Source organism: Ranitomeya imitator, chromosome 1 (genome assembly GCF_032444005.1).
Source record: "Ranitomeya imitator isolate aRanImi1 chromosome 1, aRanImi1.pri, whole genome shotgun sequence".
NCBI lineage: Eukaryota > Metazoa > Chordata > Amphibia > Anura > Dendrobatidae > Ranitomeya > Ranitomeya imitator.
In genome coordinates, this window is record NC_091282.1 from 576,326,463 (window position 1) to 576,352,915 (window position 26,453).

The following is a 26,453-nucleotide window of genomic DNA, read 5'->3' on the forward strand; positions in this document are numbered from 1 at the left end:
TATTTACGGGCCTTAGGTTATCACGTGAATATAATTTATTATTGTAACCCATAATACTTTCATAACAAGGGATAAAAGATAGTGCCTGAATTGTTTTATTGTCTCTTGGTATGTACATGAGTTGATTTTTTTATTACAAGGGCACTTGCAGGGGAGTTCATTGCTCTCTCTACCTTTTAGCTTCATTCTGAGATCTCTTCTACAGGACTGACAGATATCTTCTTGCTGTTCCTGTGATATTCTGAACAGTGCCGATTCCTAAAATACCCCCTGACACCGGACAGGATGTTTAAATACCCTTCCCCCTGGCAGGTGCTATGCAGCAGTTTAGAGAAAAGAGAGCAGGTAAGTGGAGAACATTCCATGATGTGTGTGGCAGTCGATGTTCTGTACTGTATGTGTGGCATCATTGTGCTGTAAGGTAAGCTATAAGTTGTAGGATCTGAATAGTACAGTATGTTACACAATTTTCATGTACAAGCCCTTCTAAATTCTGCGCCACCCATACCCCATCCTTGGCACTTCCACATCCATCCAAAAATACTCTCAGCTCACTTAACACTTTAAAATATTCCCAAATTAGCCCTTAATGAGAGTTGTGTATAGGTCCCTCCTCTGCCCTGGGTGTGTCACTGCCTCTGGGATCCCTGGGCTTTGTCAGTCCCTAATCATGCACATTTTGCAAGTTCAGAGTAGAGAGCATGGGCACTGGACATAAAGGGCAGCGGCACAGGAATAAAAGGTGAGAGAAAGTGGAAGGAAACTAAATTATCAGGGGTGGGTACAAGGAATGCCTGTAGTGACAGTGATGAGGAGACCCTAGGACTGTGCAGACGGAGGCTGAGGATGCAAAGGGCAGAGATGAAATATGTTGCCCACGAGATTAATATTGTGGGTAGATCAATATTGATTTTCACACAACTGTGTATAAGGTAAAAATGGAATTCATTCGTAGGGAGTGGTGATTGTGGAGCTTCATAAGGGACAGAACTAAACAAGTGAGGACACGACAGAATACTGAGCAGTTTATCAGGGTTAGAAATAGCCTTCTGAGATGGGGTCAGCTTTAACACTAGAAAATAAGGTTTTTGTTACTACAAGCCACAATTAGTTTGTACAACATGTCTGTAGGACATATACATGTAAGGGCATTATTTTGTACCGTCATCATTGTGAGGTTGCATCTCCTGGGAGAAACAATGGCCATGTTTATATCCCAGTATTTTGGGCTGCTAATGGACCACTTTGTCCCAACACTATGGGGTCTTTCATGAATCTGTGATTGTCTCCAGTTTGCACCCTCACTTTAGTGGTGTTTGCATGGTGTGTACGCCTGTCTTCAGATGTGTAGTCAGCATGTTTGTGTTAGCGTTTAGTCATTCCTGGAATTATCAGCAGACTGTGTTATCAGCAGCATGCAGCACTACTGGACTATTCCTCATCATACCCCACCTTCCTATGTAGCCCAATGACACCACCAAGTTAACCACTAAATTAGGTTTAAACTTTTTCTTCCTTTATGTCTGAGCAAACGAGTGATTTTACATCCATTTGTGTGTCCATTACTGGGTTCCAATAAACTACTCGCAATTGTCAGGCAATACCATCAGTTCTTCCTCCTTAGGCCTCCAAGCATGCAGAAAACAAAGTATTCAACCTTCTAATGTAAAAGGCACCATTTGCTAATGACTAATGGGGATACAATGCATGGGCAGCTAAAATACTACTGTTAGAATTTACTGACATTGTTGACTCTTGAAAATTGAAGCCGTTACTGCAACTAAAAGGAGATAAAGGAGTTTCCTTAATTTGCAATGTGCTTTATATGGAAAAATATGGTGTCTGAGAATATGAATGGTCTTTTGCTAGGATAGGCCATCAATGTCAGATCAGTGGGGTCTGACTCTTGCTACCTCCACTCGTCATGTATTTAAAGGGGCCCGTGTTATTGTGCTGCAGCCTCTTCATTGTTCAGAGGGCTACATCTTCAGTGCCTTAATGTGTGCACTTAGTAGAAGCTGTGCTGGGTATGGCAGCACTATCATATTCTCTTAAATCAGTCAGTGCTGCGACATCCAGGTCACACACTACTAACTAGCAGCTGATCTGCAAAGAGCCAGACTCCACCTATTTAATATTGGTGGATTACCAAGACAATAGGCAACAGCATTCTCATCCGGGGAAAAAACCTGCTTATCAATTCCTTTTTGTTTCAGTTTATCATTACTTAGGAGCGTAGGGACATAGGACCTGAAATTACAGAGCAAAGTGTGCCTGGATGGGCCTGCGATGCTACTGCGCAGGTGCGAGATTTAATTGCGCCATGTGGATGACGCAAGATGCATCAGCCACTTCAATCAAAGTCAGAGAACAGCAGTTAGAAAAACAGAGGAATCACAGACACCTCAGCAATAATCCCTATCAGATCCGATCATATTAATATATGCACACCTAGTGCACACCTATTAGTATATACTCACCTTTTCTGAAAGGCCACAGAGGCTGCAACACGATTAAATAAGAGGCACCACTAACCAAACAACACGATGAAGACCAAGGAGATCTCCAAACATGTCAGGGACAAAGTTGTTTAGCATTACAAGTCAGGATTAGGTTATAAAAATAGATATCCCAGTCTCTCATGATCCCCCGGAGCACCATCAAATCAATTATAGTCAAATGGAAAGAACATGGTACCACAACACACCTGCCAAGAGAGGACTGCCCACCAAATCTCTCAGCATGGGCAAGGGGAGCAGCAGGTACAGGGAAAATGGTCAGAGTCAAGGGGAAAATGGATGTGCGAAATACACTGTTGAGCAAAACCTGTTTTAGTCTGTCAGTAATTTGAGACTGAAATGGAGGTTCACCTTCCAACAAGACAATGACCTAAAGTGTTCTGCTAAAGCAACACCTTAGTGGTTTAAGGGGAAACGTGTAAATGTTTTGGAGTGGCCTAGTCAAAGCCCAGACCTTAATCCAATTGATAATCTGTGGTCAGACTTGAAGATTGCTGTTCATTTGAGAAAACAATCTAACTTGAAGGAGCTGGAGCAGTTGCTTTGAGGTATGGGCAAAAATCCCAGTGGCAAATGTGGAAAGCTCATAGAGCCTTATCCAAAGTGCAGCTGTAATTGCTGCAAAAGGAGGCTCCACAAAGTACTGACTTTAGGGGGTTGCATAGTTATGCACATTGAAGTTTTAATTTATTTTATCTTATTTGTTGTTTGCTTCACCATAAAAAGAAAACCAAATGTTCACAGTTGTAGACATGCTCTTAATAGCCAAAAAGAAATACTCCCATTAAAATTTATAAATCAATCTTTATTAAATACAAATTAACACAGCAATAAAAACAACAATACAAATGAAGGATAAATTGCAGAGACTAGTAAACTTGACAATTACAAATCAATTCCCATGCCTATGGGAAATGTGCTCATCTGTTACATACGGTAATCAATCAAAAAATGATGTTACTTAGTAGACATGATGTTTTTGAGCCCACACAGAGAAAGGTAAATCTGCGAGTCACTATATAAATATAGATAACTAAATAAATACAAGAACATAATGATAAACACCAGTAATAGACTACCTCTCCCTAGTGGTCTATGTTTTTTATCAGCTGCATCAATAGGTCATCTGTGTGCTGGAAACGTTGTCATGAAGTCTCCCAGATGCGACATCCAGATGCATGCCCTCCCATGTAGACATGCCCCGGAGCGTGTCATGCAGGAGCAGAGCCAGAGTGACATCTTGATGACACATTGCTGCCCACAGCAAGTGCTGAGCTGCCAATGCACCAAGGAGTCCTCCAGGTATTTTTTATATATATGTATATATATATATATACTGTACATACATTTTTTATATGGCATTCACTGGCTTCACCTTTTTTTGTGGCAGTGCTAGTTTTATTTACACTGTCATCTCCCTTCGGTATGTGTTAGCCTCGTCAGTGTCACACTATCTTTCATGTTTGAAGCATTTGTACTTTATTCCCAGAATTGTGTGACATTTGTGGGGTGGATACATATCTATGTGCGCAATGTCAGTCCTGATCCAAATGGCATTTACTCACTTTGTACTTTACTTGCATTTATTGCTCAATATATGTGTTTATAGCCACTTTGAGTACTAGACCACTAGGGGGAGGAAGTCTATTATTGATGTTTAATATTCATTATATTCATGTATTTATTTTCATAGTGATTCGGAGATTTACCTTTCTCTATGTGGGCTCAAAAACATCATGTCTACTAAGTAGCGTCATTTTTTGATTATGTAACAGATAGGCACATTTCCCGGGGGCATGGGAATTGATTGGTAATTGCCAAATTTACTAGTCTCTAGAGTTTATCCTTCTTCTATTGTTGTTTTTATTGCTGTATGTTCATTTCTATTTAATAAAGATTGATTATAAATTTTCATGGGAGTATTTGTTATCGGCTATCATGACTTGAAAGCAACTTCTAGTTACTCATAGGACTTTAGTAGGCAAATATGTGCTTTACATGAACTGATGCAAACCCTAAAAAAAACTGTGAAATTCCAGGTTATAAGGTAGCAAAACACAAAAAAATGCTGATTGGGGTGTGAGGGGTGAATACTTTTGCAAGCCACTGTAGGAGAAGTTAGGAGATGATAGACACATTTGTGGGCTGCAGTAAAGAAGTAGATAAATGTGGTGGTATTTGGTTAGATACTTAAAAACGGGTGCTATGTTCCCTGTAAACATACATGACTGCAATAACAGCACCAGTCTCTGATCCAAGATGTCCTTGGTTACATGAATTATCTGACAGGTTTGTATATTTTTATGAGAAAACAGGACTGAATTAACTATTTTGGTGCTTTCCTGATGGGGAAAAAATATTTAGAGACTTTAACTGATTGGCAAATTATCAGCTGCAAAGGACTAATTAAGTTAAAATGAATATATTTATTTTTCACCCTGAACACCTATGGATGGTCGTATCACTTCTCTAGGCATAAGGCAGCTATAGGATCTACAGTGCATACCAGAGCCTACACCTCTGATCCTGGACCTCTATATTCTCTCCTCCCATTAGTGATGTCTTGGAACCATTAGAACGACAAAGCTATAAATCTATGATCTCAAATACCCAAGAACATCAAACTATTTATATTGGACATACAGAATTTCCAATACTCTTGGGAACTTAAATGTGTAGAGCGAGAAAAAGCCCTCCAAATGAATTGCCTTCTCTAAACAACTGTATCAAGCTACAAACTTAATGTTTTCTTTTTCCCACAGAGCCAAATCACACATCAGTACCCTCTTCTGTTCCCTTATAGGGAATGAGAAAATTGGTCTTCATGTTTCTCAACAACTGAAAAATCATGGAAACTCCAATTTCCTTACTATTAGGTCTCATTCAGTCATCTGGGAGTCACATATGTGTTCTCTCCTTGTTTATCACGGATAGATAGCATGTATATTGTAGTCTGTGGGTCTGTTCACATGTCCATGTATTTTTGTAGACCACGTTTGATCAGCATCACAGATGAAATGTACACATACAAGGTTATCACCTGATTCATCAAGACCAGCAATCTACTTATGTGCAACTCCATGTGTACACCAAGATCTTACCAAGATTTCTGCTGTAACGAATGCCACAGCTTGCCCTGAATTTGACGAATTGTGTCGTTACACCCCTGTTTCACCCAGGCTCTACCCACTTTCGAGGAACTGGGAGAAAGTGGCATTAAAATGAGAAAAGTCGTAACATTTTTACGCAGCTAAAAGTGGCACAAAATGTTGGGACTAGGGTTGAGCGAAACGGGTCGTTCATTTTCAAAAGTCGCCGACTTTTGGCAAAGTCGGGTTTCATGAAACCCGATCCGACCCCTGTGCGTGGTCGGCCATGCGGTACGCGACTTTCGCGCCAAAGTCGCGTTTCAATGATGCAAAAAGCGCCATTTCTCAGCCAATGAAGGTGAACGCAGAGTGTGGGCAGCGTGATGACATAGGTCCTGGTCCCCACCATCTTAGAGAAGGGCATTGCAGTGATTGGCTTGCTGTCTGCGGCGTCACAGGGGCTATAAAGAGGCGTTCCCGCCGACCGCCATCTTACTGCTGCTGATCTGAGCATAGGGAGAGGTTGCTGCCGCTTCGTCAGAAGCAGGGATAGCGTTAGGCAGGGTCCATTAACCACAAAACCGCTTGTGCTGTAGCGATTTCCACTGTCCAACACCACCTTCGGTTTGCAGGGACAGTGGAGGCAACATTTTTTTTTTCTCAGCGCTGTAGCTCATTGGGCTGCCCTAGAAGGCTCCCTGATAGCTGCATTGCTGTGTGTACGCCGCTGTGCAAACCAACTGCTTTTTTCAAAGCACAAATCCTCTTGTTCCTTCCTTTCTGCACAGCTATCTTTTTTGTTTGTCCACACTTTTTATTTCATTTGTGCATCAGTCCACTCCTTATTGCTGCCTGCCATACCTGGCAGAGATCACTGCAGGGAGATAGTAATTGTAGGACAGTCCCTGGTTTTTTTTTTTTTTTTTTTTGGTGGGAGATTAAGATTGGCAATTTGGCATTTCTGCTAGAGTGCCATCCCTGTGTGTGCCATCTTTCTCACATAGTGGGCCATAGAAAGCCTTTTCATTTTTCTGTATTTTTTTTGTGGGGTTTATAAATTCTCCCTGATAAAAAAAATACAGTGGGAGATTAATATTGGCCTTTGGGCTTGTGTGCCAGTCCTGAGTGTGCCATCTCTCTCTCAAATAGTGGGCCATAGAAAGCCTATTAATTTTTTTTTTTTATTGGGTTTCTAAATACTCCCAGAAAAAATAAAAAAAAATCAGTGGGAGATTAATATTGCCCTTTCTGCTTGTGTGCCACTCCTGACTCCTGGGTGTGCCATCTCTCTCTCTCAACTAGTGGGCAGTCACTGGGCCATAGAAAGGCTATTTTTTTTCTTTTTGATGATTTGGTTTCTAAATTCTACCTGAAAAAATCAATAAATCAATCAGTGGGAGATAAATATTGGCCTCTGGGCTTGTGTGCCACTCCTGACTCCTGTGTGTGCCATCTCTCACTCAGTGGGCCATAGAAAGCCTATTTTTTTTTGGGGTTGATTTGGTTTCTAAATTCTACCTGAAAAAATCAATAAATCAATCAATCAGTGGGAGATAAATATTGGCCTCTGGGCTTGTGTGCCACTCCTGACTCCTGTGTGTGCTATCTCTCACTCAGTGGGCCATAGAAAGCCTTTTTTTTTTTTTTTTGTTTCTAAATTCTTCCTGAATAAATCATTTTATTTAATTTTGTTTCTAAAGTCTCCCTGAAAAAAAAAAGTCAGTGGGAGATTAATATTGCCCTTTCTGCTTGTGTGCCACTCCTGACTCCTGGGTGTGCCATCTCTCTCTCTCAACTAGTGGGCAGTCACTGGGCCATATAAAGGCTATTTTTTTTTCTTTTTGTTGATTTGGTTTCTAAATTCTACCTGAAAAAATCAATAAATCAATCAGTGGGAGATAAAGATTGGCCTCTGGGCTTGTGTGCCACTCCTGACTCCTGTGTGTGCCATCTCTCACTCAGTGGGCCATAGAAAGCCTTTTTTTTTTTGGGTTGATTTGGTTTCTAAATTCTACCTGAAAAGATCAATAAATCAATCAATCAGTGGGAGATAAATATTGGCCTCTGGGCTTGTGTGCCACTCCTGACTCCTGTGTGTGCCATCTTTCACTCAGTGGGCCATAGAAAGCCTATTTTTTTTTTGTTTGTTTCTAAATTCTTCCTGAATAAATCATTTTATTTAAATTTGTTTCTAAAGTCTCCCTGAAAAAAAAAAAGTCAGTGGGAGATTAATATTGCCCTTTCTGCTTGTGTGCCACTCCTGACTCCTGGGTGTGCCATCTCTCTCTCTCAAATAGTGGGCACTGGGCCATAGAAAGGCTATTTTCTTTTTTTGGGGGTTTCTAAATTCTCCCTGAAAAAATCATTTTATTTTATTTTGTTTCTAAATTCTTCCTGAATAAATCATTTTATTTAATTTTGTTTCTAAAGTCTCCCCGAAAAAAAAAAAAAAATCAGTGGGAGATTAATATTGCCCTTTCTGCTTGTGTGCCACTCCTGATTCCTGGGTGTGCCATCTCTCTCTCTCAAATAGTGGGCACTGGGCCATAGAAAGGCTATTTTCTTTTTTTTTTGGTTTCTAAATTCTACCTGAAAAAATCATTTTATTTTATTTTGTTTCTAAATTCTTCCTGAATAAATCATTTTATTTAATTTTGTTTCTAAAGTCTCCCTGAAAAAAAAAGTCAGTGGGAGATTAATATTGCCTTTTCTGCTTGTGTGCCACTCCTGACTCCTGGGTGTGCCATCTCTCTCTCTCAACTAGTGGGCAGTCACTGGGCCATAGAAAGGCTATTTTTTTTCTTTTTGTTGATTTGGTTTCTAAATTCTACCTGAAAACATCAATAAATCAATCAGTGGGAGATAAATATTGGCCTCTGGGCTTGTGTGCCACTCCTGACTCCTGTGTGTGCCATCTCTCACTCAGTGGGCCATAGAAAGCCAATTTTTTGGGGGGGTTGATTTGGTTTCTAAATTCTACCTGAAAAAATCAATAAATCAATCAATCAGTGGGAGATAAATATTGGCCTCTGGGCTTGTGTGCCACTCCTGACTCCTGTGTGTGCCATCTCTCACTCAGTGGGCCATAGAAAGCCTATTTTTTTTTTTGTTTCTAAATTCTTCCTGAATAAATCATTTCATTTAATTTTGTTTCTAAAGTCTCCCTGAAAAAAAAAAGTCAGTGGGAGATTAATATTGCCCTTTCTGCTTGTGTGCCACTCCTGACTCCTGGGTGTGCCATCTCTCTCTCTCTCAAATAGTGGGCACTGGGCCATAGAAAGGCTATTTTCTTTTTTTTGGGGTTTCTAAATTCTCCCTGAAAAAATCATTTTATTTTATTTTGTTTCTAAATTCTTCCTGAATAAATCATTTTATTTAATTTTGTTTCTAAAGTTTCCTTAAAAAAAAAAAAAAAAAAAAACAGTGGTAGATTAATATTGACATTTGTGCTTGAGTGACAGTCCTGCGTGTGTGGCATCTCTCTGATTTAGTGCCACAGAAAACAGAGTGTGTAACATTGTGCCTGATTTTCCTTGCGGTTTCACCAACCTGTAAAGGGATATCGAAATCATACATAAGTTATAGCTCACCGTGTAAGTTGTTTGACAGCAACAAATAAAGTTACTTTGGTTAAGTTTTTAAAACAATGAGGAAGTCTGGTGGAAGAGGTCGTGGCCGTGGGCGTTCATTGTCAGCTGGTAATGATGGTAGTGGTAGTGGAGCATCAGGTGGTCGTGGGAAAAAAGTTATTCCACCTAAGTCTGGAGCTGTGGAGCCAGGTTCGTCGTCTGGCTACACAAGGCCTCGAACGCTCCCTTTTCTGGGAGTGGGAAAACCGCTTTTAAAGCCGGTGCAGCAACAGCAAGTTTTGGCTTACCTTGCTGACTCAGCCTCTAGCTCTTTTGCCTCCTCTTTGAAACTGGCAAATCTAAAAGCAGCGCGTCGTTAGTGGATGTTCACGGTCAGGGACAAGTCGCTTCCTTGTCCTCTTCAGCAAAAACAACAACAAGAGAGAAGGATGCAGCAGGCGACACAACGGGTTACTCCATGGAGCTCTTTACACATACCGTCCCTGGCTTAGAAAGTGAAACAGTTAACAGGCCATGCCCATTACAAGTAGATTCTGACATGGAGTGCACTGATGCACAGCCACAGCCAGACTACTATGCTGGTCCTTTGACTCAGACCACAACATTGCCCTCTCAGGGTACTGATCCAGAATCAGACCCTGATGAGACTATGTTGCCCCGTCACGAACGCTGTACCACCGACCTACACGGTGACACAGACGAAGTTGCACACGAGCTAGAAGAGGAGGTTATAGATGACCCAGTTGTTGACCCCGATTGGCAGCCATTGGGGGAACAGGGTGCAGGCGGCAGTAGTTCTGAAGCGGAGGAGGAGGGGCCGCAGCAGGCATCAACATCGCAACAGGTTCCATCTGCCGGGCCCGTATCTGGCCCAAAACGCGTGGCAAAGCAAAAAACTGTTGGAGGACAGCGTGTCCATCCGGTTAAAGCTCAGTCTGCAATTCCTGAAAAGGGATCCGATGCTAGGAAGAGTGCAGTCTGGCATTTTTTTAAACAACATCCAATTGATCAGCGCAAAGTCATCTGTCAAAAATGTTCAACTAGCTTAAGCAGAGGTCAGAATCTGAAAAGTCTCAATACAAGTTGCATGCATAGACATTTAACCACCATGCATTTGCAAGCCTGGACTAACTACCAAACGTCCCTTAAGGTTGTAGCACACTCGGCCAATGAAGCTACTCAGCAACGCAACATCCCTTCCGTCACTGTAAGGCCACCACTTTCTTCACCACCGGCAGTATCTGTGCAGGTTTCTTTGCCAGCCCAAAGCAGTCAGGGTCAGGGAATCACCAGTTTCGTTGGAGGAAATACTGCATCTAGGGCATCGGCGGAAACAATACCGTCTCCAACCGTCTCTCAGTCTGCCATGTCCACCGGCACACCCGCTAGTTCCACGATCTCCAGCTCTCAAGTCCAGCTCACCCTACATGAGACTCTAGTTAGAAAAAGGAAGTACTTATCCTCGCATCCGCGTACACAGGGTTTGAACGCCCACATAGCTAGACTAATCTCGTTAGAGATGATGCCCTACCGGTTAGTTGAAAGCGAAGCTTTCAAAGCCCTGATGGAGTACGCTGAACCACGCTACGAGCTACCCAGTCGACACTTTTTTTCCAGAAAAGCCATCCCAGCCCTGCACCAGCATGTTAAACAGCGCATCGTCCATGCACTCAGGCAATCTGTGAGTACAAAGGTGCACCTGACTACAGATGCATGGACCAGTAGGCATGGCCAGGGACGTTACGTGTCCATCACGGCACACTGGGTGAATGTGGTGGATGCAGGGTCCACAGGGGACATCAATTTCGGGACAGTTGTGCCTAGCCCACGGTCTAGGAAACAGTTGTGTTTTGAGGAAAGCACACGGCTGGTTAGTGCAGACAACGCCATAATAAGCATGAGCATCCCCCTAATGCGTCTGCTGATGCAAAGTTTGACGCACATAAAGGATCAGGCGTCTGCACCAGAGGAAGAGGAAAGCCTTAATGACAGTCAGCCATTGTCTGGTCAGGGCAGTGTACAGGACGAGGTAGCGGGCGAAGAGGAGGTGGAGGACGAGGAGGATGATGGGGATGAGTATATTTTTAATGAGGAAGCTTTCCCGGGGGCACTGGAAATTGGTGGCGTGGCAAGGCCGGGTTCTGGTTTTTTGAGGGACACAAGTGACGTAGATTTGCCTGCAACTGCCCCTCAACCAAGCACAACCGCAGATTTGACAACTGGAACTTTGGCCCACATGGCGGATTATGCCTTGCGTATCCTCAAAAGGGACACACGCATTACTAAAATGATGAACGATGACGATTACTGGTTGGCCTGCCTCCTTGATCCTCGCTATAAAGGCAAATTGCAAAATATTATGCCACATGAGAACTTGGAACTAATATTAGCAACAAAACAATCAACTCTTGTGGACCGTTTGCTTCAGGCATTCCCAGCACACAGCGCCCGTGATCGTTCTCACACGAGCTCCAGGGGGCAGCAGACCAGGAGTGTTAGGGGTGCACAAATCAGAAGTGGCGTTGGACAGAGGGGTTTTCTGACCAGGTTGTGGAGTGATTTTGCTATGACCGCAGACAGGACAGGTACTGCTGCATCAATTCAAAGTGACAGGAGACAACATTTGTCCAGTATGGTGACAAACTATTTTTCATCCCTTATCGATGTTCTCCCTCAACCGTCATTCCCATTTGATTACTGGGCATCAAAATTAGACACCTGGCCAGAATTGGCTGAATATGCATTGCAGGAGCTTGCTTGCCCGGCAGCTAGTGTCCTATCAGAAAGAGTATTCAGTGCTGCAGGTTCAATATTAAGCGAAAAAAGGACTCGTCTGGCTACACAAAATGTTGATGATCTAACATTCATTAAAATGAACCACAACTGGATTTCGAATTCTTTTGCCCCACCTTGCCCGGGCGACACCTAGGTTTCCTATGAAAAGCTCTTGCCTGTGGACTACTGTGAATGACTTTTCAAATGTCTTAATTTGCAGCAGCTGATTGTCCAGCATACGACATGTTTACACCTCCCTAAATGGCCAAACTCCCCACACGGGGCCGTGGTATCGCGACTTGGCGCAAGCACCCGTGAGAGTGCTGTTTGTCTGAAGAGGTGGGTGTGCCCGCTTTTGGTCGACAGCACTGCCACTGGGTCCCTCATAGTACAATAAACTGTCTCTGGCGGTGGTGGTGCGCACCCAACGTCAGACACACTGTTGTAACATGAGGGACCCTGGGCCTGTACCGCCGTCCACAAGAGAGTTCACCCACCCCCAGGTCAAACATTGCTCTGCCACTTCCACAATTATCTCTCACACTTCCACCAATGTTTAGACTATGCGCTGACATCCTTCCATTCCTGCCACTGACAATACCATTGTGTTGACATGTATAATGGTACTTAACATAGTCAGGGGCAGTGTCCTCTATTTACCCAAGTAAAATCTTTGCGCCAAATTAGTAGGTCAGAAACAACGCAGAGGATCCCACCCCTGTACCTAAAGATTGCACCCTTTAGTGTTTTCGCTGGATTTTAATGTGAGACATCCACATTTATGTATTGTTTTGGACTACTAACTGGCAGACACTCATTACAATCATCCTCCGCTGACCAGGCCACTGCTGGCCATGTTCACCTGGAACCAATTTAAAATTGCCTACAGCCATATGTTATTATGTTAGGCCTTTGATGCCTGTCTGCGGTCACTCCTTCCACTAGGCCTCCACTGACCACACCACTGCTGCCCGTGTACCCCTGGAACCAATGTAAAATTGCCTACAGCCAGCCCAATTTTTTTATGTTAGGCCTTCGAAGCCTGTCTGCGGTCCGTTCTTTCTACTACTACTACACTGACCAGGCCACTGCTGCCCGTGTTCCCCTGGAACCAATTTAAAATTGCCTACAGCCATCTGTTATTATGTTAGGCCTTCGATGCCTGTCTGCGGTCACTCCTTCCACTAGGCCTCCACTGACCAGACCACTGCTGCCCGTGTTCCCCTGGAACCAATGTAAAATTGCCTACAGCCAGCCCAATTTTTTTATGTTAGGCCTTCGAAGCCTGTCTGCGGTCCGTTCTTTCTACTACTACTACACTGACCAGGCCACTACTGCCCGTGTTCCCCAGGAACCAATTTAAAATTGCCTACAGCCATCTGTTATTATGTTAGGCCTTCGATGCCTGTCTGCGGTCACTCCTTCCACTAGCCCTCCACTGACCAGACCACTGCTGCCCGTGTTCCCCTGGAACCAATTTTAAATTGCCTACAGCCAGCCCAATTTTTTTATGTTAGGCCTTCGAAGCCTGTCTGCGGTCCGTTCTTTCTACTACTACTACACTGACCAGGCCACTGCTGCCCGTGTTCCCCTGGAACCAATTCAAAATTGCCTACAGCCATCTGTTATTATGTTAGGCCTTCGATGCCTGTCTGCGGTCACTCCTTCCACTAGGCCTCCACTGACCAGACCACTGCTGCCCGTGATCCCCTGGAACCAATTTTAAATTGCCTACAGCCAGCCCAATTTTTTTATGTTAGGCCTTCGAAGCCTGTCTGCGGTCCGTTCTTTCTACTACTACTACACTGACCAGGCCACTGCTGCCCATGTTACCCTGGAACCAATTTAAAATTGCCTACAGCCATCTGTTATTATGTTAGGCATTCGATGCCTGTCTGCGGTCACTCCTTCCACTAGGCCTCCACTGACCAGACCACTGCTGCCCGTGTTCCCCTGGAACCAATTTTAAATTGCCTACAGCCAGCCCAATTTTTTTATGTTAGGCCTTCGAAGCCTGTCTGCGGTCCGTTCTTTCTACTACTACTACACTGACCAGGCCACTGCTGCCCGTGTTCCCCTGGAACCAATTTAAAATTGCCTACAGCCATCTGTTATTATGTTAGGCCTTCGATGCCTGTCTGCGGTCACTCCTTCCACTAGGCCTCCACTGACCAGACCACTGCTGCCCGTGTTCCCCTGGAACCAATTTAAAATTGCCTACAGCCAGCCCAATTTTTTTATGTTAGGCCTTCGAAGCCTGTCTGCGGTCCGTTCTTTCTACTACTACTACACTGACCAGACCACTGCTGCCCGTGTTCCCCTGGAACCAATGTAAAATTGCCTACAGCCAGCCCAATTTTTTTATGTTAGGCCTTCGAAGCCTGTCTGCGGTCCGTTCTTTCTACTACTACTACACTGACCAGGCCACTGCTGCCCGTGTTCCCCTGGAACCAATTTAAAATTGCCTACAGCCATCTGTTATTATGTTAGGCCTTCGATGCCTGTCTGCGGTCACTCCTTCCACTAGGCCTCCACTGACCAGACCACTGCTGCCCGTGTTCCCCTGGAACCAATTTTAAATTGCCTACAGCCAGCCCAATTTTTTTATGTTAGGCCTTCGAAGCCTGTCTGCGGTCCGTTCTTTCTACTACTACTACACTGACCAGGCCACTGCTGCCCGTGTTCCCCTGGAACCAATTTAAAATTGCCTACAGCCAGCCCAATTTTTTTATGTTAGGCCTTCGAAGCCTGTCTGCGGTCCGTTCTTTCTACTACTACTACACTGACCAGGCCACTGCTGCCCGTGTACCCCTGGAACCAATTAGAAAGTGCCTACAGCCCAATTTTTTTATGTTATGCCTTCGAAGCCTGTCTGCGGTGCTTCCTTCCAATAGTTCTCCACTGACCAGACCAATGCTAGCCGTGTACCCCTGGAACCCAGCTGAAAGTGCATGGAGCCTCCTTTTTTTCTTTGTTTTATATTTAGAAAGCCCAGATGAACTACGCTGTACCACGTTTCAAGCTACCCAGTCGACATTTCTTTTGCGAGAAAAGCCATCCCAGCCCTCCACCGGCATGAAAAAGTCTGCATTGTCATAGCACTCAGGCAATCAAACAGTAGAAAGGTGCACCTGACAAGAGACGCATGGACCAGTAGGCATGTCCACAAAAAATTATGTGTCCATTACGGCGCACTGGGTTAATGTGTTGGATGCATGGTCCACAGGGGACAGCCTGCAAAGTCTGTCTGCAGTCCCTAATTCAAATTTTCCTCCGCTGACCACACCACTGCTGCCCGTGTACCCCTGGAACCATTTGTAAAGTGCCTACAGCCTAATTTTGTTATGTTAGGCCTACTACGCCTGTCTGCGGTCCCTCCTTCCAATACTCGTCCACTGACCACACCACTGCTGCCCGTGGACCCCTGGAACCGATTTTTAATTGCATAGAGCATCCTTTTTTTAATAGTAGGCGTACAAAGTCTGTCTGTGGTCCACTATTGAAATTGTCCTCCACTGCCCAGAGCAATGCTGCCTGTGTACCCCTGTAACTTTTTTAGGCTGCAGTGAGCCACATTTTTGGTTTAAGGCCTACTACCTGTGTCTGTCTGCGCCACTCAATTCAGCTGTGTTCCTTTGAAAAAAGCTGAGCGTCAATAGTCTTGTTTTCAGCCTCTAGGAATTTTAAAACTGCATTGGGGGTACAACTTTGGTAGGGCCTACTAACGGTGTCTGCCGCCCCAAGGTGTGCCCCACGTTTCGTCCACATTGCTTCGGTCTTCCGACTCTCGTTTAGTAGTTGTAGAAAACTACACTGCATTAGGCCTACAAATTGGGTATGGGGTGTAGAGAGATGGTGTGTTCCACTCCAAGGTGTTCCCCAGGTTTCCTCTCAATTGCTTCGATCTTCATGCTCTCGTTTAGTAGTTGTTGGAAACTACGCTGCATTAGGCCTACAAACTGGGTATGGGGTGCAGAGAGATGGTGTGTTACACTCCAAGGTGTTCCCCAGGTTTCGTCCACATTGCTTCGGTCTTCCGACTCTCGTTTAGTAGTTGTTGGGAACTACACTGCATTAGGCCTACAAAATGGGTATGGGGTGTAGAGAGATGGTGCGTTCCACTCCAAGGTGTTTCCCCAGGTTTCCTCGCCATTGCTTCGATCTTCATGCTCTCGTTTAGTAGTTGTTGGAAACTACGCTGCATTAGGCCTACAAATTGGGTATGGGGTGTAGAGAGATGGTGTGTTACACTCCAAGGTGTTCCCCAGGTTTCGTCCACATTGCTTCGGTCTTCCGACTCTCGTTTAGTAGTTGTAGAAAACTACACTGCATTAGGCCTACAAATTGGGTATGGGGTGTAGAGAGATGGTGTGTTGCACTCCAAGGTGTTCCCCAGGTTTCCTCTCCATTGCTTCGATCTTCAGGCTCTCGTTTAGTAGTTGTTGGGAACTACACTGCATTAGGCCTACAAATTGGGTATGGGGTGTAGAGAGATGGTGTGTTGCACTCCAAGGTGTTCCCCAGGTTTCCTCGCCATTGCTTCGATCTTCATGCTCTCGTTTAGTAGTTGTTGGAAACTACGCTGCATTAGGCCTACAAATTGGGTATGGGGTGTAGAGAGATGGTGTGTTGCACTCCAAGGTGTTCCCCAGGTTTCCTCTCCATTGCTTCGATCTTCAGGCTCTCGTTTAGTAGTTGTTGGGAACTACGCTGCATTAGGCCTACAAAATGGGTATGGGGTGTAGAGAGATGGTGTGTTCCACTCCAAGGTGTTCCCCAGGTTTCCTCTCCATTGCTTCGATCTTCATGCTCTCGTTTAGTAGTTGTTGGAAACTACGCTGCATTAGGCCTACAAATTGGGTATGGGGTGTAGAGAGATGGTGTGTTACACTCCAAGGTGTTCCCCAGGTTTCGTCCACATTGCTTCGGTCTTCCGACTCTCGTTTAGTAGTTGTAGAAAACTACACTGCATTAGGCCTACAAATTGGGTATGGGGTGTAGAGAGATGGTGTGTTGCACTTCAAGGTGTTCCCCAGGTTTCCTCTCCATTGCTTCGATCTTCATGCTCTCGTTTAGTAGTTGTTGGAAACTACGCTGAATTAGGCCTACAAATTGGGTATGGGGTGTAGAGAGATGGTGTGTTGCACTCCAAGGTGTTACCCAGGTTTCCTCTCCATTGCTTCGATCTTCAGGCTCTCGTTTAGTAGTTGTTGGGAATTACACTGCATTAGGCCTACAAAATGGGTATGGGGTGTATAGAGATGGTGCGTTCCACTCCAAGGTGTTCCCCAGGTTTCCTCGCCATTGCTTCGATCTTAATGCTCTCGTTTAGTAGTTGTTGGAAACTACGCTGCATTAGGCCTACAAATTGGGTATGGGGTGTAGAGAGATGGTGTGTTGCACTCCAAGGTGTTCCCCAGGTTTCCTCTCCATTGCTTCGATCTTCAGGCTCTCGTTTAGTAGTTGTTGGAAACTACACTGCATTAGGCCTACAAATTGGGTATGGGGTGTAGAGACGGTGTGTTCCACTCCAAGGTGTTCTCCAGGTTGCCTTTCCTGAGCTTCTATCTTCAGGCACTTGTAAAATAGTGGTTAAATGGAACAACTGCATTTGGCGTACTAGTTGGTTTGGGGCCTACTATCAGTGTCTGCCGCTCCTTGCTGTTCTCCTGGTTTCCTGTCCTGAAATTCCATTTTCAGTCTCTCGTTAAGTAGTTGTTAATGTTAGACTGCATTTGGCCTACTAGTTGGGTTGGGGCCTACTATTGGTGTCTGCCACTCCTTGCTGTTCTCCTCCACTGAAAAAAGCTGTGCCGCCTGTTTACTACGGTTGCCAATTTTGAACTGCATTTCGACTACTTACTGATTTGGGCCTACTCTCTGTGTCAGCCTCTCATTCCAGTTGTCCTCCACTGCAATGCCCCCTGGTTAGTCCTGTGTTACCAATTTTGAACTGCATTTAGCCAACTTTATTATTTGGGCCTATATCTGTGTTTCCTCCTCATCCTGCCCATTGCCCAGCCAGTGATAGATGAATCTGCTGGTACATTGACCCAGAACGCAAAATTCCCTGTGCACGCTACACAGCAAGATTGTGACCCAGCTGAAAGTCAGGTTCCTCTTCCCGCATACCATACCACCTTACACGGGGACAAAGAGGAAGGTGCAGATGAAAGTGCAGGTTCCTTCATCAGGTAGGGGGAGGAATACTAGTTGGCGACGTCACTGGCACAGGGCCTCTCATAGTACGCAAAAGTGTTGCTGCCGGTGGGAGGCGCCCCCGCCGTGCAAACACACCGCTGTACTTTGAGGGGCCCTGTGCCAGTGCCAATGCCAACTAGTGGGCCCCCCCTGCTTGCTCAGGATCACAGCACTTGCAAAGTTTAAATACTTACCTCTCCCTGCTCCACTGCCGTGACGTGTTCCAGATTTCCTGGGCCCACTAATTACTTGAACCAGTCCTACCCCCCACAACTTTAGCCAAATGACCCCCAATTTCAAATGCCTTCCAATTATTATAAGCTAAATTACGATTGACAAGCTTCAGTAACAAGAATGGATGTTTTTGCCATTAAAATGGGCAGTGTAGGTGTTTTCCTGGCCTCCACTCACTGCCGACTATGCTCCCCCATTGACTTGCATTGGGTTTCGTGTTTCGGGCGATACCCGACTTTTCGCGATAATCGGCCGATTCCACTCGACTCGACTTCTAAGATAGTCGGGTTTCGCGAAACACGACTCGACTCTAAAAAGGTCAAGGTCGCTCAACACTAGTTGAGACTTTTCAAAGGAATTTGTGCCAGAATTCTGGTGAAACTGATTTGATGAATCATGCCCTATGGGTCTGTGAAAATCACAGACAGCACATGCATGTCATCAGTGAACAATTTGTATACCATCCGTGATGAACACTAATGTATAGGAGAAGTTTTTCAATTTAATTTTTTTATTTTTTCATCAGTGAAAATCACTGATGAAACACTGATGTTAAAAACAGACTAATGACAAACAGTCCATGCTTTTATTTATGTAAAAAATGATGATGTCTAAATGAGGCATTAGGCAGGATAATCTGCCATTAACAAAACCCGACATACTGGATATCCATATAAAGTTTTAAACTTGCACTAAGCAAGAAGAGTCACTCCCAGAAACGACATATATCCTACATGAGAAAAAGGAGCTCCGGACCCATAAAACAACTGAGATCAAATAACCACATATAAAATGAAATCAAATCAAACATAATTTTTATTACATCTAACACAAAAAAAACTTGGTACATAAATATCAAAGGAAAACTCAGTATACAAAAAATTACGATTGGACGAGTATACAAATTGGAAAGAGAGCAAAGAGGCAAAATACACGGTGAATTCATACAAAGCACCCCCTAAAAAGACAGGTCAGGAAGAGTCTTGCCGCTGCAGTGCGTTGGCCCAGAACCTGTCATACCTAACCGAAAGCCAGAAGTCAAACGAATGTCACAGACCGGGAATACGAGCCGGATATCTGTAGACCTCAGGCCACTTCTGCTTGTACAAAATTCACCTCATATGGATCAAAAAGAGGTGCCAGTGCAGAAAGTGCAAATAGTGCAAAGTAGCATCAGTAGGTTAGGATCATAACTTACGCATATGGGGAGGTGATGACGCTGTCACCGTGCATCCGCACTGCCCCGACGCGCGTTTTGCGTTGTGGGCTTCTTTGGGGGGCCGTGCCATTCCAGATTATCCTGGGTGAGGTGGGACTTCCATTTACCCTTCATAAAACACATAAAACTTACAAGCATTTTGCCATAGAATTGTGCTTTCCTTCTTGTTCTACATACAGCACCATCTTCCCACTGGTGAAATTAGGTTAAATCTGTTCTCATGTCCATCTGGCAGACAGGGAAAAATGTTAGGTCAGTACTTATACGTACGCTTCCTTGTAACCTTGAATATTAAACATTTTAATCTCTATCAAAAATGTATTTAAATAAAAAAAAATATTTTGACAGCATGAGCACAATCCGACATCCGAACAAAACTGCCATAGCGGAGAACTTATATTAAATTAAAGGCTCACAGGTTTAACCAAATAGGGATAGGCTACTTCATTTTGTTACTGCCTCCTGTTTTCTTTCCATGTTATCATATATTTCGATTGAATTGCTTTGTAGAAATAGATAGTTATAAGTAGTGTTTCAATTCTGGGAACATTTCATATCATGCTTATAGGATGCCCCTATACATTACAAGCTTTGTTTATGAGTTATTGAATTACTTACCTTTCTCAACTATCTCAACGCTTTATGCTCAAGTCAGTTATCTTAAGAAGAAAATGTAGAGTATTCTCAGCATTAAAATTAGAAGTAATGATTAACTGTTTAGATTTCAGATACAGTTCAATTCTGAATATACTTTAACCGGTCGTAAGGAATTTATGACAGGAGCCTTAATAAAACCTTGCAACTGAGTGTCATTGAAGGGGTTTTCCCATGAATGACATTTGTCATCAAGCCATATGATACGTGATAATGTAGACAATTTAAAACAATGTATTTTTTCTTAATATCAGGTGCTTGAAAATGGAAAAGATGAAAACCCTGTTGTAACCACTTTAGTAGAAGAGCACTCCATTGAGCAGTATGTCACAGATTCCAAGCCATTTCATTTACAAACCTTAACAGAATGCCAAACAACAGTACAAATTGCTTCTACATTGCAAGAAACAATTATTAACACTGATAGTGACAAAACGTATGTTCCTGAAGATCAAGGTGCACACGTAACTGACTCAGAGACCAACAGTGTTACCTCAGAATCCACCATGGATAGAGTCACCAGAAGAGTATTCTCTTCTTCCTCAACTAAAAGTATTAATGGTTCTCAGCTAGATTTGTCTAACTCTTCTGATGAAAGAAAGGATGTGATGATTTCTCCACCAGATCGTCGTCTGAAAATCTTAAGAGAGGAGGAACGTTTTGACGTACGGTCCCATCTTCCTGAAACTAGTCCAACAACATTATTTGTAGATAGTGATGGTGATGAAGATGATAAAGTTAGACCCCGATCCCATGAGATTACCCCAGAAAAAGCGCTAGAACTTGAGAAACATCGTAGAGACATCATTAAAAAACAAGGCCAACGTAAAAGTTTAGGTACAGAAGATGTGATTAGCATAAGCATAAAAAATAGTGGCTCAGTCTCAAACATAGATCTTACTGGTGTAGAAGGTGATCAGAACAAGCCAAATATAAACACAGAACAGATACATTTTGAATCTGCAAGACAGCAATTTTTAAAGTTGGAAAAGGAGAGGAATAGTCTTCCCATAACTCCTCGTCCTCAACCAAGGCCATTTAGGCCTAATACACGTTCTTTACATGAAAATTATGAGGTGCCAAAAGAGCAGGAAAACCAGGAAAATAAACCATCTAAAGATGAGCGCATTTCAACCAGAAAAATGACTAAAGACACACACTCAACTCTTCTCCCTGAACAACAGTTCTATAAAACTCTGTCTGCGGATAATGGAGAGCAAGAGAAGTTGGCACAGGAGATTGAAAAAGAAAAGGAGAGCACTCCTAACCCCAGTGACGAAACACCTATACAAAGGGAAATTCGTTTAACCTTGCAGAGAGAGGAAAGTTTACGGAAAGAAAGAGGAATTTTAAGTTCAGGGAAAACAAGCGAGATCATAGAAATTTCCATAAATCCTGTGCTTGCTAATTCACCTGATATGGAGCATCCGAAACACAGGCCCCTCGCCTTATTGTACATACAAAGAGAGATTGAAAAAGAGGTCCAGAGAGAGGCTGATCTTAAAAGTGAAGGTAGAGTGGTGGGTCTTTATGATAAAGGTAGTGCCCAGGAACTAGATAAGCGTAGAAAGTTGTTTGAGCAACCAGATGAAATACTGGTTCAGCCACAAGGAAATAGCACCAAAATCATAACCAAAGAAGCAACATACAACATAAAAGAGGATACACCACAAGTAGATTTGGTAACTGATACTAACACAAACAACTGGACAGATTTAGACTCTGCTCAACCCTACAGTGTACGAATGAACTGGAAGCCAGCCCCATTCAATGCCTACAGAAACAGAAGGCTCAGTGCAGACAACATTTTAGATATAAAGACACCTCTTACAAAATCTGCAGAAAAGGAGTCTGCAGAGGAAACCTTTGTATTGCACAAAGAGAATTTCAATGTTCAACCTTTGAAATTTCACCTACATGTTCATGAAGACGATGAAACAGATCAAAAGAGAGGCCTTCAGGAGAAGTACAACACAAGGCTAAGGCCTTCACTTTCCAACATCATTGAGCAAGAAATTCAACAAACATTAGAAAGGGATCGAGAACTCCAAGAAGAGAGAAGAAAAAGTGGACTTCCTCCATTAACTATACATAATGAGAATGAACTAAAGACCCCACACAATGGATATGACACACACGGGAGTTCAGTATTATCCTCAAGTAAGCAAATTTAACTTTATATTTCACCTTACCATGCAATCTATGCATATTTTACTTTTCAATATATATCATTGTGTGTATAAAATATATTTTGTCTTCCAGTTAGGTCCATATATATTTGTACAGAGACAATTTTTTTCTAATTTTGGTTATAGACATTACCACAATGAATTTTATACAAAACAATTCAGATGCAGTTGAAGTTCAGACTTTCAGCTTTCATATGAGGGAATCTACATTAAAATTGGATGAAGGGTTTAGGAGTTTCAGCTCCTTAACCTGTGCCACCCTGTTTTTAAAGGGACCAAAAATTAAATAATTTTAAATAAAATGTTCATTTTATGAAAACCCTTTGTTGGCAATGACTGCCTGAACTCATGGACATCACCAGACACTGTTTCCTCCTTTTTGATCCTCTGCCAGGCCTTCACTGCGGTGGTTTTCAGTTGCTGTTTGTTTGTGGGCTATTCTGTCTAAAGTTTAGTCTTTAACAAGTGAAATGCATGCTCAGTTGGGTTGAGATCAGGTTACTGACTTGGCCAGTCAAGAATATTCCACTTCTTTGCTTTAATAAACTCCTGGGTTGCTTTGGATTTATGTTTTGGGTCATTGTCCATCTGTAGTATGAAAGGACGACCAATCAGTTTGGCTGCATTTGGTTGGATCTGAGCACACATTATGGCGGCTCTGAATACCTCAGAATTCATTCGGCTGCTTCTGTCCTGTGTCACATCATCAATAAACACTAGTGACCCAGTGCCACTAGCAGCCATGCATGCCCAAGCCATCACACTGCCTCCGCTGTGTTTTACAGATGATGTGGTATGCTTTGTATCATGAGCTGTACCACGCCTTTTGCCATACTTTTCTCTTTCCATCATTCTGGTAGAGGTTGATCTTGGTTTCATCTCTCCAAAGAATGTTATTCCAGAACTGTGCTGGCTTTTCTAGATTTTTTTTAGCAAAGTCCAGTCTAGCCTTTTTATACTTGATGCTTATGAGTGGCTTGTACCGTGCAGTGAACCCTCTGTATTTACTTTCATGCAGTCTTCTCTTTATGGTAGATTTGGATATTGATATGCCTACCTCCTGGAGAGTGTTGTTCACTTGGTTGGCTGTTGTGAAGGGGTTTCTCTTCACCATGGAGATTATTCTGCGATCATCCACCACTGTTGTCTTCCGTGGGTGCCCAGCTCTTTTTGCATTGATGAGTTCACCAGTGCTTGCTTTCTTTCTCAGGATGTACCAAACTGTAGATGTTGCCACTCCTAATATTGTAGCAATTTCTCGGATGGTTTTTTCTGTTTTCGCAGGATAAGGATGGCTTGTTTCACCTGCATGGAGAGCTCCTTTGACTGCATGTTTACTTCACAGCAAAACCTTCCAAATGCAAGCACCACACCTCAAATCAACTCCAGGCCTTTTATCTGCTTAATTGAGAATGACATAATGAAGGGATTGCCCACACCTGTCCATGAAATAGCCTTGGAGTCAATTGTCCAATTACTTTTGGTCCCTTTAAAAACAGGGTGGCACATGTTAAGGAGCTGAAACTCCTAAACCCTTCATCCAATTTTAATGTGGATACCCTCAAATGAAAGCTGAAAGTCTGAACTTCAACTGCATCTGAATTGTTTTATTTAAAATTCATTGTGGTAATGTCTATAACCAAAATTAGAAAAATGTCTCTGTCCAAATATAAATGGACTTAACTGTATATCTGTATTTGTTTTCTCAGATGCTTCACACACACGGACTCCTGCACCATGGAAAGGTACTCTGGGCAGTAAATCAATGAATTATGATAGCTCCACTCTCCCGATTTTTAAACGAGAGTACTCCATATTTCAAGATAAAGACAATTTAAAAAGGCATGAAAACCGGGTAGGTAGCTTGTGTTGAAAAGGATTAAGCATATTAATTGTAAAAAGTTTGGGGGTATAAAGGCAAACAGCTCTTTGGAACCTGTAGATGTTGTCATGCCACAATTATGTGCAAACTTTATTTCTGATTTTTATGAGGCTGTAAAAAAAGGGCGAAGCGTAAGAATGCCTCTTTTGGTTGTGTTAGAAAAAAAGACTTTGTACTGATTCAATGTTAAGGTAGAAAATCATGTTTTATAGGTGTTGCATAAATATTATCCCTGCCTATCTTACTCACGCATTAGAAGAATACAGGTTTAATACTAGTAATGTGCTAAATAGTACCAAAGATACAAAACATACATTTAACATTAAAATGCCTCCTCATTCTTAAAGAAGAATTTACCATGTTGTAATGCTTTTGGATATAAAAAAAAAGTGCACCTGGATAGTATATAGCCAGATAGTATACTGGTGATTCTCACAAAATTAGAATATCATCAAAAAGTTAATTTATTTCAGTTTTTCAATAGAAAAGTAAAACTTATACATTGGGTATGGAAAGTATTCCGACCCCTTTAAATTTTTTACTTTGTTTCATTGCAGCTATTTGGTAAATTCAAAAAAGTTATTTTTTTCTCATTAATGTACACTCTGCACCCCATCTTGACTGAAAAAAACAGAACTGTAGTATTTTTTGCAAATTTATTAAAAAAGAAAAACTGAAATATCACATGGGTCATAGGTATTCAGATGCTTTGTTCAGTATTGAGTAGAAGCACCCTTTTGAGCTAGTACAGCCATGAGTCTTCTTGGGAATGATGCAACTAGTTTTTCACACTTGGATTTGGGGATCCTCTGCCATTCTTCCTTGTAGATCCTTTTCAGTTCCGTCAGGTTGGATGGTGAACATTGGTGGACAGCCATTTTCAGGTCTCTCCAGGGATGCTCAATTGGGTCTAGGTCAGGGCTCTGGCTGGGCCAGTCAAGAATGGTCCCAGAGTTGTTCGGAAGCCACTCCTTTGTTATTTTAGCTGTGTCCTTAGGGTCACTGTCTTTTTGGAAGGCGAACCTTCGGCCAAGTCTGAGGTCCAGAGCACTCTGGAAGAGGTTTTATCCAGGATATATCTGTACTTGGCCGCATTCATGTTTCCTTCAATGACAACCAGTCGTCCTGTCCCTGCAGCTGAAAAACACCCCCATAGCATGATGCTGCCACCACCATGTTTCACTCTTGGGATTGTATTGGGCAGATGATGAGCAGTGCCTGGTTTTCTCCACGCATACCGCTTAGAATTATCACCAAAAGGTGATCTCATCAGACCAGAGAATGTTATTTTGCATAGTTTGGGAGTACTTCATGTGTTCTTTAGCAAACTCTATGCAGGCTTTCATATGTCTTGCACTGAGGAGAGGCTTCCATCGGGTCACTCTGCCATAAAGGCCCGACTGGTGGAGGGCTGCAGTGATAGTTGACTTTGTGGAACTTTCTCGCATCTCCCTACTGCATCTCTGGAGCTCAGTGATCTTGGGGTTCTTCTTTGCCTCTCTCATCAAGGCTCTTCTCCCATGATTGCTCAGTTTGACTGGATGGCCAGGTTTAGGAAGACTTCTGGTTATCCCAAACTTCTTCCATTTAAGGATTATGGAGGCCATGGTGCTCTTAGGAACCTTGATTAATGCAGAAATTCTTTTGTAACCTTTGCCAGATCTGTGCCTTGCCACAATTTTGTCCCTGAGCTGCTTGACCGGTTCCTTTAACCTCATGATTCTCATTTGGTCTGACATGCACTGTGAGCTGTGAAGTCTTTTATAGACAGGTGTGTGCCTTTCCAAATCAAGTCCTATCAGTTTAATTAAACACAGATGGACTCCAAAGAGGAAGTAGTAGTCTGAGCAAAGGGTCTGCACACTTATGACCCTGTATATTTCAGTTTTTCTTTTGTATTAAATTTGCAAAAATTTCTACATTTCCATTTTTTTCGGTCAAGATGGGGTGCAGAATGTACATTAATGGGAAAAAAATAAACTTTTTGGAATTTACCAAATGGCTGAAATTAAACAAAGAGTGAAAAATGTAAAGGGGTCTGAATACTTTCGGTACCCACTATATATTATATAGAGTCATTACAGAGTGATCTACTTCAAGT

At 42.9% G+C, this 26,453-nt stretch overlaps 1 protein-coding gene across 6 annotated transcripts in view; it reads left to right on the plus strand.

The window, feature by feature from the left end:
• MISP (mitotic spindle positioning) overlaps positions 1 to 26,453 on the plus strand; it is a 602,516-nt gene that overhangs the window by 569,043 nt on the left and 7,020 nt on the right. For 4 of the 6 annotated variants that reach the window (XM_069767843.1, XM_069767844.1, XM_069767841.1 and 1 more), the window contains 3 exons: positions 206 to 345; positions 20,536 to 22,441; positions 24,180 to 24,325. In XM_069767843.1, the coding sequence (XP_069623944.1) occupies positions 286 to 345; positions 20,536 to 22,441; positions 24,180 to 24,325 (2,112 nt within the window). In that variant the 5' untranslated portion in view covers positions 206 to 285. Of the gene's footprint in view, positions 1 to 205; positions 346 to 677; positions 743 to 20,535; positions 22,442 to 24,179; positions 24,326 to 26,453 lie in introns of those variants that run through there. The other 2 variants (XM_069767845.1, XM_069767846.1) reach the window with 2 other exon arrangements.